This window comes from Gadus macrocephalus, chromosome 12, assembly GCF_031168955.1.
Source record: "Gadus macrocephalus chromosome 12, ASM3116895v1".
In the NCBI taxonomy this organism is placed as follows: domain Eukaryota; kingdom Metazoa; phylum Chordata; class Actinopteri; order Gadiformes; family Gadidae; genus Gadus; species Gadus macrocephalus.
Window position 1 is genome coordinate 893,449 of NC_082393.1, and position 13,790 is coordinate 907,238.

At 49.3% G+C, this 13,790-nt stretch overlaps 1 protein-coding gene across 1 annotated transcript in view; it reads right to left on the minus strand.

Annotated features, from left to right (window-relative positions):
* Positions 1–13,191, minus strand: part of btbd8 (BTB domain containing 8) — a 23,719-nt gene extending 10,528 nt beyond the window's left edge. The window contains 10 exon segments of the mRNA XM_060067403.1: positions 82–190; positions 2,391–2,479; positions 3,231–3,327; positions 3,437–3,517; positions 3,659–3,748; positions 7,805–7,922; positions 8,238–8,344; positions 9,840–10,037; positions 11,838–12,041; positions 13,074–13,191. Coding sequence (XP_059923386.1) covers positions 82–190; positions 2,391–2,479; positions 3,231–3,327; positions 3,437–3,517; positions 3,659–3,748; positions 7,805–7,922; positions 8,238–8,344; positions 9,840–10,037; positions 11,838–11,941 — 993 coding nt within the window. The 5' untranslated portion in view covers positions 11,942–12,041; positions 13,074–13,191.
* Between the last annotated feature and the right edge of the window lie 599 nt (positions 13,192–13,790).

The window sequence follows — 13,790 nt, forward strand, 5'->3', positions numbered from 1 at the left end:
CAATCTAATAACAACGGTTCTTATTGGATGATATGTTCCTCTGCTTCCTGGAGAGCCTTAATGTGGGGTGAGGGAGAGGGAACCCACCATGGCGGCGGCCACGTCACTGAGACAAGCCCGCTGGAGCTCCACCGACAGCAGGGAGAAGTTCCGCTCTGCCCAGCTCTTCATGAAGTGCTCCGCCACCCACCTGAGGAGAAGATCACAGCATCACTACCGAGGAGAAGATCACAGCCTCACTACCGAGGAGAAGATCACAGCATCACTACTGAGGACAAGATCACAGCATCACTACTGAGGAGGAGATCACAGCATCATTACTGAGGACAAGATCACAGCATCACTACCGAGGAGAAGATCACAGCCTCACTACTGAGGAGAAGATCACAGCCTCACTACTGAGGAGAAGATCACAGCATCACTACCGAGGAGAAGATCACAGCCTCACTACTGAGGACAAGATCACAGCATCACTACCGAGGAGAAGATCACAGCCTCACTACCGAGGAGGAGATCACAGCATCACTACTGAGGAGAAGATCACAGCATCACTACCGAGGAGAAGATCACAGCCTCACTACTGAGGACAAGATCACAGCATCACTACCGAGGAGAAGATCACAGCATCACTACTGAGGAGAAGATCACAGCATCACTACTGAGGAGAAGATCACAGCATCACTACCGAGGAGAAGATCACAGCCTCACTACTGAGGAGGAGATCACAGCATCACTACTGAGGAGAAGATCACAGCCTCACTACCGAGGAGGAGATCACAGCATCACTACTGAGGAGGAGATCACAGCATCACTACTGAGGAGAGGATCACAGCATCACTACTGAGGACCTGGTCTCAGACGGACCTCACACCAGTCCTTCTGGACCTGGGGACAGACCTCGTGCCAGGTCGGGGGTAGGACCAGGTCTAGGTTTGAGAGATGAAGAAGGGCCAGCCCAGCGCTGAAGTCCCTGGTAGACCGGGTTCTGAGTCCGGACCTCAAACTGCTCTTTGCCTTAAACCACAGCCTGTATATTGATGAGACTTGACATAATTCATATTGAGATATCTGCTGCTGGACTGTATAATTATGTAATATTTATGTAAAAGCGTAAGTTATTGATTCAACACGGTTATAGAATGTTTCATGTTTACATTCATCATTGATTTCTGAGTGTCTGTGGTGACAGCTTGAGAACAGAACTGCTGTGTGACTCTGAAAGAGAAGCCGCTCCCAGGCAGATGATTACAGGGAAGGGTTTATAACAGCGGGAGTGATGAGTCTGATTACAGAGGAGGAAGCAGGAGAGAGGAGAGAGGAGAGGAGATAGGAGAGGAGAGGGGAGGAGGTAGGAGAGAGGAGGAGAGGAGAGGGGAGAGAGGAGGAGAGGAGATAGGAGAGGAGATAGGGAGGAGAGGGGAGGAGGTAGGAGAGGAGATGGAGGAAGCAGGAGAGAGGAGAGAGGAGAGGAGATAGGAGAGGAGAGGGGAGGAAGCAGGAGAGAGGAGAGAGGAGAGGAGATAGGAGAGGAGATGGGAGGAAGCAGGAGAGAGGAGAGAGGAGAGGAGATAGGAGAGGAGAGGGGAGGAGAGGGGAGGAGGTAGGAGAGAGGAGAGAGGGAGGAGAGAGGGAGGAGAGGAGGAGAGGAGATAGGAGAGGAGATAGGGAGGAGAGGGGAGGAGGTAGGAGAGAGGAGAGAGGGAGGAGAGAGGGAGGAGAGGAGGAGAGGAGGAGAGGAGATAGGAGAGGAGATAGGGAGGAGAGGAGAGGGGAGGAAGCAGGAGAGAGGAGAGAGGAGAGGAGATAGGAGAGGAGAGGGGAGGAAGCAGGAGAGAGGAGAGAGGAGAGAGGAGATAGGAGAGGAGAGGGGAGAGAGGGGAGGAGATAGGGAGGAGAGGGGAGGAGGTAGGAGAGAGGAGAGAGGGAGGAGAGGAGGAGAGGAGATAGGAGAGGAGATAGGGAGGAGAGGGGAGGAGGTAGGAGAGAGGAGGAGAGGAGAGGGGAGAGAGGAGGGAGAGAGGAGAGAGGGAGGAGAGAGGGAGGAGAGGAGATAGGAGAGGAGATAGGGAGGAGAGGGGAGGAGATAGGAGGAGAAGAGAGAGGGGAGAGGGGGGAGAGAGGAGAGGAAGAGAGGAGAGAGGGGAGGAGAGAGGAGAGAGGAGAGGAGAGGAGATAGGAGAGAGGGAGGAGAGGAGATAGGGAGGAGAGGAGAGAGAGGAGATAGGGAGGAGAGAGGAGAAGAGAGAGGGGAGGAGAGGAGGAGAGAGAGGAGGAGGAGGAGAGAGGAGATGAGTGGAGTGGAGAGGAGAGGGGAGAGGGAGGAGAGGAGAGGAGAGAGGGGAGAGGGAGGAGAGAGGGGAGAGGGAGGAGGGAGGATGTGGTTCTCTCACCTCCTGCAGGTGGCGTGCAGCTTGAGGAGACCCAGAGCGCTGGTGAGGGACAGACACTCCACGATGCTCTTCTGCACCCCGTCCACCACCTACAACAGAGCCGGAACCATCGCAGAACCATCGCAGAACCATCACAGAACCATCACAGAACCATCAAAGAACCATCGCAGAACCATCACGGAACCATCACACTACCATCAAAGAACCATCACAGAACCATCACAGAACCATCGCAGAACCATCACAGAACCATCACACTACCATCAAAGAACCATCACGGAACCATCACACTACCATCACGGAACCATCACGGAACCATCACGGAACCATCACAGAACCATCACACTACCATCAAAGAACCATCACAGAACCATCACAGAACCATCACAGAACCATCACGGAACCATCACGGAACCATCACAGAACCAGGGTACTGGACTGGTCTAGATCAACTGGTAGAGTAAGGCATTACCCTGTCCGGGTTGGGGGTTTGAATCCCACCCAGGTGTTTGGATAAAATAAAGTTAAGGCTCTTGGCTGCTGTTGGCGGCCGCTTAAGTTAAGACGTTTAAACAGAAGACCCCTCAAGTTCCTCTTGAGAGGATCTGAACTGACCCCCATGACCCCCAGCTGACCCCATGACCCTGGGCTGACCCCCAGGACCCTAGGCAAACCCCGGACTGAACCCGGGCTGACCCCATGACCCCGGGCTGACCCCATGACCCCGGGCTGACCCCATGACCCTGGGCTGACCCCATGACTCTAGGCTGACCCCGGGCTGACCCCATGACCCCGGGCTGACCCCATGACCCCGGACTGACCCCTTGACCCCGGGCTGACCTTGGGGAAGAAGCGGCAGTAGTCTCGGGTCAGCACCATCTCCACCACCTCCTTCAGCCCCTCCAGGCCCAACATGTCCGCCGCCAGCATCACCTGACTGGGGGGCAACACAACTTCATCAGCACAGTGACGTTAGACCACACCCCTTCACCCCACTCGTGGTCGGAAGGGGGGGGGGGGGGGGGGGGGGGGGTGGGGGGGGGTACCTGGCGCTGGCTCCGGGCGGGAGGTCGGCGATGGCACCGTACATGAACTGCAGCAGGACCTCCATCTCCTCCGGGCCCAGCCTGGAGGGAGGAGGAGGAGAGGACCACGTTACCACGGCAACGCAGCGCCCGGCAGAGCCGATGGAGGAGGAGGGTCGGTGTGTCTTCACGGAAACATTAAAGAGACGACCCCGTGGGGGGGTGAAGGCGGCTCAGACCCACCCCTGCAGAGTGATGTCCTGGGTGCAGCTCTCCATCCAGCTGCCGCTCAGCATGGCCCGGAAGTACTGGGAGCGCGCGCACAGGATCGCCCTGGAAACACAACAACAACACACCGCCAACACAACACACTTCAACACAACACACCGCCAACACAATGTACTCTGTAACACACACAACACACCGTCTTTTGAAGGTACTCTATTTAAGAAGTACACCACTGTATCGAAAGTGTAATCATTTGTAGATTAATAGTAACTAGAACTGCAAGCAGTTATCCAGGGGTCCAAGCGATGTGCATTTCGCCGGCACAACGCGAAGCATGTGTTCAAAAGGCTACCGTGAACCTGTGGATATAAAGGTTTTGACTGTGAGAGGTTCGGTGTGGGAGATATATCCCCAAACGCGTTTTCAGAACATTCCTTTGGCCAGTTAGGAGATGAACAATTCCCTCGTTTATGGCGGCCCCTAATGGCGAAATTTTGTAGAAGATATACAATTTCCTCGTTTATTGCGCCCCCTAATGGCGAACTTTTCCGAATTTTTTATCGAACGACATTAAGGGTAGCACCAACATGCATGTTAAATTTGGACTCGATCCAAATTTAACACATTCGTAATTTTGGATCACATTCGTAATGTGTAATTTTGGGTTTTGGGGGATTTTTGATTTTCCAAGTGTAACGTAGCTAATAAACAAATATTCAAAACACTACCGTTTTGTCGTCGACAGTCGGATCAAAATAGTTGTTAACGATTCCTTTTCGTGTGTCTGAAGATGTCGTGTGCAAAGTTTGGTGTCGATCGGGCAAGAATTGTGGGAGGAGTAGGGAAAAGGCAGTTTAGCGGTTTTCGCGATTTTTCGGAAAAAATATTATAGACGCAAATGGGCGTGTGCCTATGGGCGTGCGCCTATGCCAAAAGATGCAGCAGACTCCAGTGAATCTGTGTGTCTAACGTTTCGGACTGTGGGAGGTTCGTTGTGGGAGTTATAGCCCCAAACGCGTATTCCTTGGTATAGCGCCACCTAGGGCCCGGCGTGTCTGGATTTTGTTATCTGAGTAGCGGGGCCGGACCTGGATCTAGTCATGCAATTGGCGTGTGTGCACCTTTTACGGTTTGGGCTGTGGTCCCAGTTTTACGGGGAGGTAGTATAAAAATAATCCTTACAAAAACAATAGGGATCCAACCTGTTGGCTTGGACCCCTAATAAACTTTGTTTATATGGCTACAATAAAAAGCTGTGAATAGCAGTCCACAACTGAAACCACCTTAATGCTCTCTTATAAAAGACACCGTCAGAGACAGAGACAGAGACTACTTTAAAACAGGAGCAGAGGATCCTATGAACACGTTATTGGTGAGTAAATAATCTTTTATTCAGAGTTGTCTTGTTTAACTGATTCAGAGCAGCAATAACATGTATTATAACTCTCTTTGGATGCTTTACAAATACAAAGTTGTAGTTGTTGCGTACTCGGCTACCGAGGTGAAGCGATCCACTGCGCTTCAAAGCTCATAATCTATCTTTAAACAGAAGCTGATGGTCACAGTTGAAGCTGAATGCTGAAGGTAGCCTAAGGAACTTTTGTGTATTGGTAGATCTGTATATTGGTGGAATGTGAAATAACCGTGTGGATGTTATTTTACCTTAGCATAGGTAACAGATATTTGTAGATTGAGGTACACGCAATGTGAATTGTCTACTGTGGGTTACAAATAATAAAGTCACTACTTTTATAGGGAAGGATTAAAACGTTTTTAATGAGCCGGGTTGTCTGAGGCTGTTTATGGGTTATTTTTCTATCCACTATAATGTCATAAATCCAATGCATCTCCAGCCTGGGCCAGGGGGAACAACGATAGTTCAACATCGTAATGTGGTGAATTGATAATTCCCTGGAGTATGACCGGCATCAAACTCTTTGGTAAACAAATGGTCTCTGGATTTAATCTTCATGATAGGATCAACTATCAGAAAGAGGATCTGTAGTCATTACGTGTTGAAGGTTATGTAACGCAGGGAAGCGGACTAGCAACATTCCGCTCTATTTCTGGATGAACCCGTCTTTGGCTTCACATTAACGTTTGTCATGGGTGAGCAACTTTGTGCCAAGAGATCTGTGAAGCGCTTTATTCTTAAGTGTTCTGAAGTTATTTCCTTTCCACAGGACTTATAAACCGCTAAAGAGGATGAGCCAATTCTCTCCCCATACGACGGGCTCACAATCTATGCGTACTCCCCCATGCAGTAAGTCAAAGATAACTACATGAGACTCAACTCATTCTGGTCTTCATCTGGATTAGATAACAGATGTATGGCCTTAGAGGTGGCGTTGGATCTATCAATAATTATCATACAAATATTAAAATATACCAACAAATATGTAATATAAAATCCATTCCTTTGAGACACTTTGCAATTTTTTCTATTTGTTTTGCCTTTAAGAATTTTGGTCATATTTGCTGATGTTAATAAGGATATGTCTTTATTGAAAAGATCCTGATAGCTAACTCAAGGTTGATGTGTTAGATCTAACCCCGAGTTTATTGTGTTTCTTCCAGTGCGCGAAATTTCCTATAGATCAAAATCAGAACGGTCCAGGACCTCTTGGAATAGCTCTGTGCTGACCCATGACCCCAGGCTGACCCCTGACCCCAGGCTGACCCCTGACCCCAGGCTGATCCATGACCCCAGGCACATCCATGACCCCAGGCTGACCCCTGACCCCAGGCTGACCCATGACCCCAGGCTTATCCATGACCTCAGGCTGACCCATGACTTCAGGAAGATTTCTTGGCCGACCCCTGACCCCAGGCTGACCCATGACTTCAGGAAGAGTTCTTGGCTGACCCATGACCCCAGGCTCACCTATGACCTCAATCTGACCCCTTATCAGGCCATGAGAGAAATGCGATCCAGAACTCGTGGCTGACCCCTGACCCCAAGGTGACCCTGACGTCTGGTCTGACCTGAGATCTATACTGACCACCACAACAATGTTCAGCCACACGTTTGTGGGGGGGCGATGAAATTCGTGTCCACAAGAGATTCTGAGTGAAACCTAGTCATCTGTAAAGAGCCAATGCCGTTTATATGCATTTGCGACCATTGGTGCTGATTTTGAGCATAGCCTAGCATGATCTTTATCCGAAAATCACCTTATTAAAATAATCAGACTGGTCCATAGAGCTTGTGTGTGACATGTCGGGTCATTAGAGCGTGTAATCAGATGACGTGCAATAAGGCATTGATGACCACCAAGTTTCCGAATTTCTAATCCATCAGGGCTATAAAGCTGTGCCTTTAACTTTGAACGCAATAATCATATTTACTGCCTTGAGGTGACAAATAAACTAATAAAGAAATAAAGAAGAACTTTGGTCCCTGTACTTGTACTACGCTCACTGAAAGCGGGGGGGGGGGGGGGGATAGAATATGCGCCACACATGGTGGTGATATACGCGGCACTCCACATGTTCAAGCTTCATAATGAATGCCTCACATTCACCCACACACACATTCACCCACACACACATTCACCCACACACACATTCACCCACACACACATTCACCCACTCACCCACTCACACACTCACACATTCACCCACTCACACACTCACACATTCACCCACTCACACACTCACACATTCACCCACTCACACATTCACCCACACACACATTCACCCACTCACACATTCACCCACACACACATTCCCACGCCAACACACTGCTCGCTGAGGGGCTGGCTCTGTGGATCCCTACAGAGGATACTGGAGCTGCTGCAGGTACGAGGGTACGGGGGTACGAAGGTACGAGGGTATGGGGGTACGGGGGTACGGGGGTACGGGGGTACGAAGGTACGGGGGTACGAATGTGGAGGGGAGGAGAGGAGGGCCAGAGTTCGACTGAACAACCAGAGAAACGTCCTCTCCCTCTCTGCCCCCTCTGATCCCTCCTCCCTCCCTCTCTGCTCCTCCCTCCCTCTCTCCTCCCTCCACCCTCCTCCCTCCCTCTCTTCTCCCTCCCTCCTCCCTCCCTCCCTCCTCCCCCCCTCTCTTCTCCCTCCTCTCTCTCTCTCGATATATCATATCGTATCGATCTGTTGTCCCACCCCTATTGGACCAGCGATGGGGGCGGGGCCTGACCTGTGACAGGGGAAGACGTGCCCGCCCACTCTGATGGTGATGTCACATTGCTCCTCCCTCCGGTACAGAGACAGCAGGTCAGAGCCCAGACCGCAGGCCGGCTGCAGACCACACACACCTGGGGGCACACACAGAGACACACACACACACACACAGAGGTCAGACACACACACACAGAGACAACGACGCACACACACACACACACACACACACACACACACACACACACACACACACACACACACACACACACACACACACAGGCGAGTTGGGCGTGGATCAAACATGAAGCCATTAGGTCAATTTAAAATGGAGGACAGAAGAGGACAGACAGACAGACAGACAGGCAGGCAGGCAGGCAGGCAGACAGGCAGACAGGCAGACAGACAGACAGACGAGTCCAGGTACGGCCCTGGTGCAGAGGGTCTGGTACCTGGTTCCGGGGGTCCGTCGGGGTCTGGCCCCCCACCAGGGGAGCTGGTCCCGGGGGGTCCGGGTCCAGGGGGGCCCACCAGGCTCTGCTCTGAGGTGTACACCGTCCTGGGGGGGGGGGGGGGGGGGGGGTCAGTGGAGTACTGCAGTACTACTGTGGAGTACTGCAGTACTACTATGGAGTAGTACTGCAGGCGAGTAAAGGTGTTGTACTTGTGTGTGAATATTTGGGAAGAGCAGAGCGAACCGAATATTTTCAACCGAATATTCTGTAAAATGTTTGAAACTAAATATTTTGTTCACCCTGAGCGAGTTTAAACTCTGAGATGTAGACGACAGAAAATCAAAGAGTTTGAAATCTGAAAACAAGGAGAAAGGAGAATCCGTGAGAATGAAAGGGCATCCAGGAACACCAAAATGGTGCGAGTTTCAGGAGGAATATCTTTTAATGGATTCACCTCTCGGGCCAAAGATTCACCCTTTCACCCATTCATGCACACACTGAGGAGCAGTCAAGGTCAGGCGTCATGTCAGGTCAGGGAAAGGGAAAACCTCGACACTCCGGGGCCGGGAATCAAACTAGCAACCTTCAGGGTACCAGCCAATACCTCACGCCGCCTGTACCACAGACCCTACATGAAGACCCCCCCCCCCGCGCCTTCGAAGAACAGCCAGGAGGAGAAGGGGGGCCAGACATACTGTTATAGCAACATAATCACATCATCGCTTGGTAATACGGTTATCATATTGATTATTAGGTTTCATGGTGCAGGCAGTCGCGTCTGAGCTCTGCAGCGGACACACACACACACACACACACACACACACACACACACACACACACACACACACACACACACACACACACACACACACACACACACACACACACACACACACACACACACTAGAATTGCTGGAATACATTCACTCTATCTAGTTATTCCTTCCATATGCAAATGAGGGCTTGTTTGCACACGCTCAGTCTGACGCCGGTCTTGCTCGCCCATTAGCGAGGAGCAAACATGTTTGATATGAAACAGAACTCGGAGAAACCAGGAAGCTCTGTCCCGATAACATGGAATGGTTGATGGCTTACATATTCAATAAATAATCTCTTCTTCCGAATCACTGCGACCTTGAATCGACGGTGGGTTTGTTTCTGAAGCGTTTCTAAACCACAGCGGGAGCAGCAGCTCCAAAAACACCCAACTACTGTGTATCTAGCGCCCTCTATCAGGCATTCAGAGACACTGCGGAACCAAGACTTTTTTTAATCTTACGTCTGTACAAATACTGTGACTCTCTCTCAAACCCCCCACCCCCCTCAACCCACCCCCACACACACTGGACAATTGCATTATATTTATTTTGTTTATTTAGTTAATGCTCTTTTTTTTTTATTATCTACAATATTGCTCACTTTCTATTGACTTTTGTTGTCTACTATTGACTTAGGATCTCCTCCTTGCTGATTGGGTGCCTGCTTGCCCTCTGAGAGTTAGGGTTAAGGGGCAGCACCAATACAAGGCCTGGGCCTGTGACGAAGAGCTCGACCAATCACATGTCCGGGACTCACAGGCAGGTGTGCTGTCATCGTTACCTGAGCAGCTGTGTGAGCTCCGCGGGGTCCAGGCCGGACACATGGACGTTCTCCACGTCCCCCTTGGGCCCCGAGAGGAGGTGGGGAGGTGCTGAGAGGAGGTGAGGAGCTCTGGCCAATAGCAGCGCTCGGTGAGCCTTCAGGGAACTCGGGCCGCTGCACACACACACATCAGACTCCAGCTCCTCCTGTAGCAGCCTGGACACACACACACACACACACACACACACACACACACACACACACACACACACACACACACACACACACACACACACACACACACACACACACACACACACACACACACACACACACAAATATTATGCTAGAATACTCTAAAGTACACATTACTATGAAATACTACATTACACATAATAATAATAATAATTAATTGAATTAATATGGCGCTTTTCTAGACACTCAAAGATGCTTAACAGTGAAGGGGGGACCTCACAAACCCCCACCAGTGTGTAGCCCCCACTGGGGTGATGCACGGCGGCCAATCTGCGCCAGAACGCTCACCACACACCAGCTTGAGGTGGAGAGTGAGGGAATTAATGAGTCAGCCAATTATACAGGAGGGTGATTAGGGGGCCAGACTGAATGAGCCTGGTTGGGCCAGCACACCGGGGAAACCCCTGCTCTTTGCGATGAGTGCCCTGGGATCTTTAATGACCTCAGTGAGTCAGGACCTCCGTTTTTTACGGCATGTAATACATTACAATTATAAACTACAGTAAACAATACTATGATATACTACAGTATACATTACTATGATATACTACAGTATACATTACAATGATATACTACAGTACACATTAGTAAAGTACACTTTACTATGATATACTGCTGTAATATAATACAGTACGCATTACTATAGTATACTAATACAATACACTACAGTACAACACAAAGTACCCTACTATTATAAACCACAAAAGACTACAATACTGTACTACAATTAACAACAATACATTAACAATACACTACAGAAAGTTACAATAAACTACACTAAATTGATACAATAAACTACAATCCCCACAACTACATAATCTATTTATATTCATGTAACAAAAGGAGGGCAGCTCCTCTATTCAGTCCATCTCCTCACATGATTCTTTTAATTGGATGTCAGCCGTGATGAACCATCTCTAGGCCATCATCCTGTGGTGATCTGACAGCTGGCTGACCCAGATACAGCTCGCCTGCAGCCAGGACCAGCTAGGACTAGCCATAACCTACCATGAACAGCTAGGACTAGCCATAACCTGCCATGACCAGCTAGGACCAGCCAGAACCAGCTAGGACCAGCCATATCCAGCTGAAACAAGCCAGGACCAGCCAGAACCAGCCGGAACAAGCTAGGACTAGCCATAACCAGCTAGGACTAGCCAGAACCAGCTAGGACCAGCCAGAACCAGCCGGAACCAGCTAGGACCAGACAGAACCAGCCGGAACCAGCTAGGAAAAACCAGGACCGGCCAGAACCAGTCAGTAAAGTGCCACTGCGGACTAATCTAATATAAAAAATCAGCACTTTACTATCTGTGTTATACCGTTGCATACATCTCTCCCAGTCCCAGTATGAAGAAACTTGACAGAATACATCCCTCCCAGTATGAAGGAACTGGACAAAATACATCTCTCCCAGTATGAAGAAACTGGACAGAATACATCCCTCCCAGTATGAAGGAACTGGACAAAATACATCTCTCCAAGTATGAAGTAACTGGACAGAATACATCCCTCCCAGTATGAAGGAACTGGACAGAATACAACCCTCCCAGTATGAAGGAACTGGACAGAATACATCCCTCCCAGTATGAAGCAACTGGACAGAACACCTCTCTCCCAGTTTGTAGGAAGTTTCCAAGGCGACTGAAATCACCCCTGTGGTTATGATTCTTCCCTGTTTCTCCAACCTGGCTGTGTTGCTTCAAACCCTGACCTTTGACCTTTGACCTGGTCTCCTAGTCTCCGGTGCGGTGACCTCACCTGAGGAGGTCTTGGGCCAGGGCAGCAGACAGACATCTCTTCAGCTGGGCTTTGTATTTCCTCTCTTTGGCCTGGAACTCCCGGTTAGCCTCCGAGGTTAGCATGGTCTCATCTCCGCTGCCCCGCAAGAGGTCCAAAGGTCACGACACCGACCACCTGACCTGCGGCCACGCCCCCGCTGGGATTCTGAGGAAGCCCGCCGTTCTAGACGGAGAGACAGACGACAGCGTGAACAAGCTGCACGACTCAGACTCCGTTTGAACAACACCTAGCATCCCCTCAATAGAACACTGTGACCCATTGACAGACTGACCTGCAGAGGGACTCAGACAGGTGTGTGATTGCCGCGCCCTGATTGGCTCAAGATACGCAGCATGGTAGCCCTCATGCCGGGTTCAAGTCAAATGGGAGTGACCGTACTTACCAACGCCCGATTAATACAATCCGGACAGGGCATCTTTAAAACGCTTTTACATTTGGGAATTGACTTTCTTCATATAGGTTATGATATGTTCTTATTATACGGATACAGCCGACTAGGTGTTAAATAATACAGACGTGAGGGGCACACAGAATGCTTACAGAATGAACACCTGAAGTCAGCTGGTTCCCACTGTTCAATGTTAATAAATCCTCATTAAATGCAGTTTGATCCCTGGTTAACCAGTAACATGCAGTTTCATCACTGGATAACCAGTTACATGTAGTTTGTTTGGTGGATAACCGGTAACATGCAGTTTTATCACTGGATAACCAGTTACATGCAGTTTGATAAATGGATAACCAGTAACATTCAGTTTTATCACTGGATAACCAGTAACATGCAGATTGATCACTGGATAACCAGTAACTGGCAGTCTGATCACGCATGCAGTGGATAATGCAGTAACATACGGACGATAGCAGGAGCAGTCATGCCATCATCTGCGGTCCCTCTCCTCTTCCAGGTTTAATTATAATCACCGTCGTATACAACGATGCCGGTAGAGAAGACCAGTGCAATTAAACGGGTTGTCTCCACCGCCGCATTTTCTGAATACTAAACGCTCACAAGTTATACCTGGGGATGCTTCCCACCGCCTCTCTTTACAATCCCAGTGGACTCGAACGCATCCAGGATGATATGAACGCATCCAAGATGCTATTTGTTTTTGCCTATGATGATTTATAACGAGTTAACGTTATTAAAGTTGCAATGAAAAAAAGTCCGAATGAATAAAAACCAGTCAGTCATACCAGGTGAGTCATTAGCCGATCGCCTTGTTCCTAACTGGGAGTGCGCCACCAGCTGTCACTGGTTTCTGTTGACATCAGCATCGCATGCTGTTCCGCATGTTGCATTCAAATCGTGTGGGAGAATATTGGTTCGACATTTTCTCATACATCATCATCATCAGCGTGGTACAACACACATTCACATCGGCAGAAGAATAGTTTGAAGAAAATGTATTTGCCTTTCTATCGGTATAGTTTAAAATCTGTGAGAATGATCATGCGTTCAACTACGATTGATTTGATTTCTTCTGGGGGTCAGATGACTTCAGGTGTCCATTTTAGAGAATCCTATTTTTGTGAGCTGTCACTCATATAGTGTTGATGTTGATCCGCCTGTCAGATGCATCCATTGGAACTTTTGGTGTGTTGTGAACGTCAATTCGAGGGATCTGGTATTTACGGCAACTCCATGTGGCTTGAACGCAGCAGAGGGGGACTGCTCATGCGCATGATACCGGTCGAATCATCCTACCGGACTGTAGTGTGTCCGTGTAAATGTACCGTAATTACCATGTAGTGTGCGCGTAATCTACCGTAATTACCCGAGTTTAGTATTTTGCGCTGTATCTTTATAGATATGAAGGTCATGTTATTTCCTCCTACACATCATAGAGTCGATCAATATGCAACTAGACCACTGTAAATTAAGAACTGTAAGTGCACTGTGTATTTGCACTA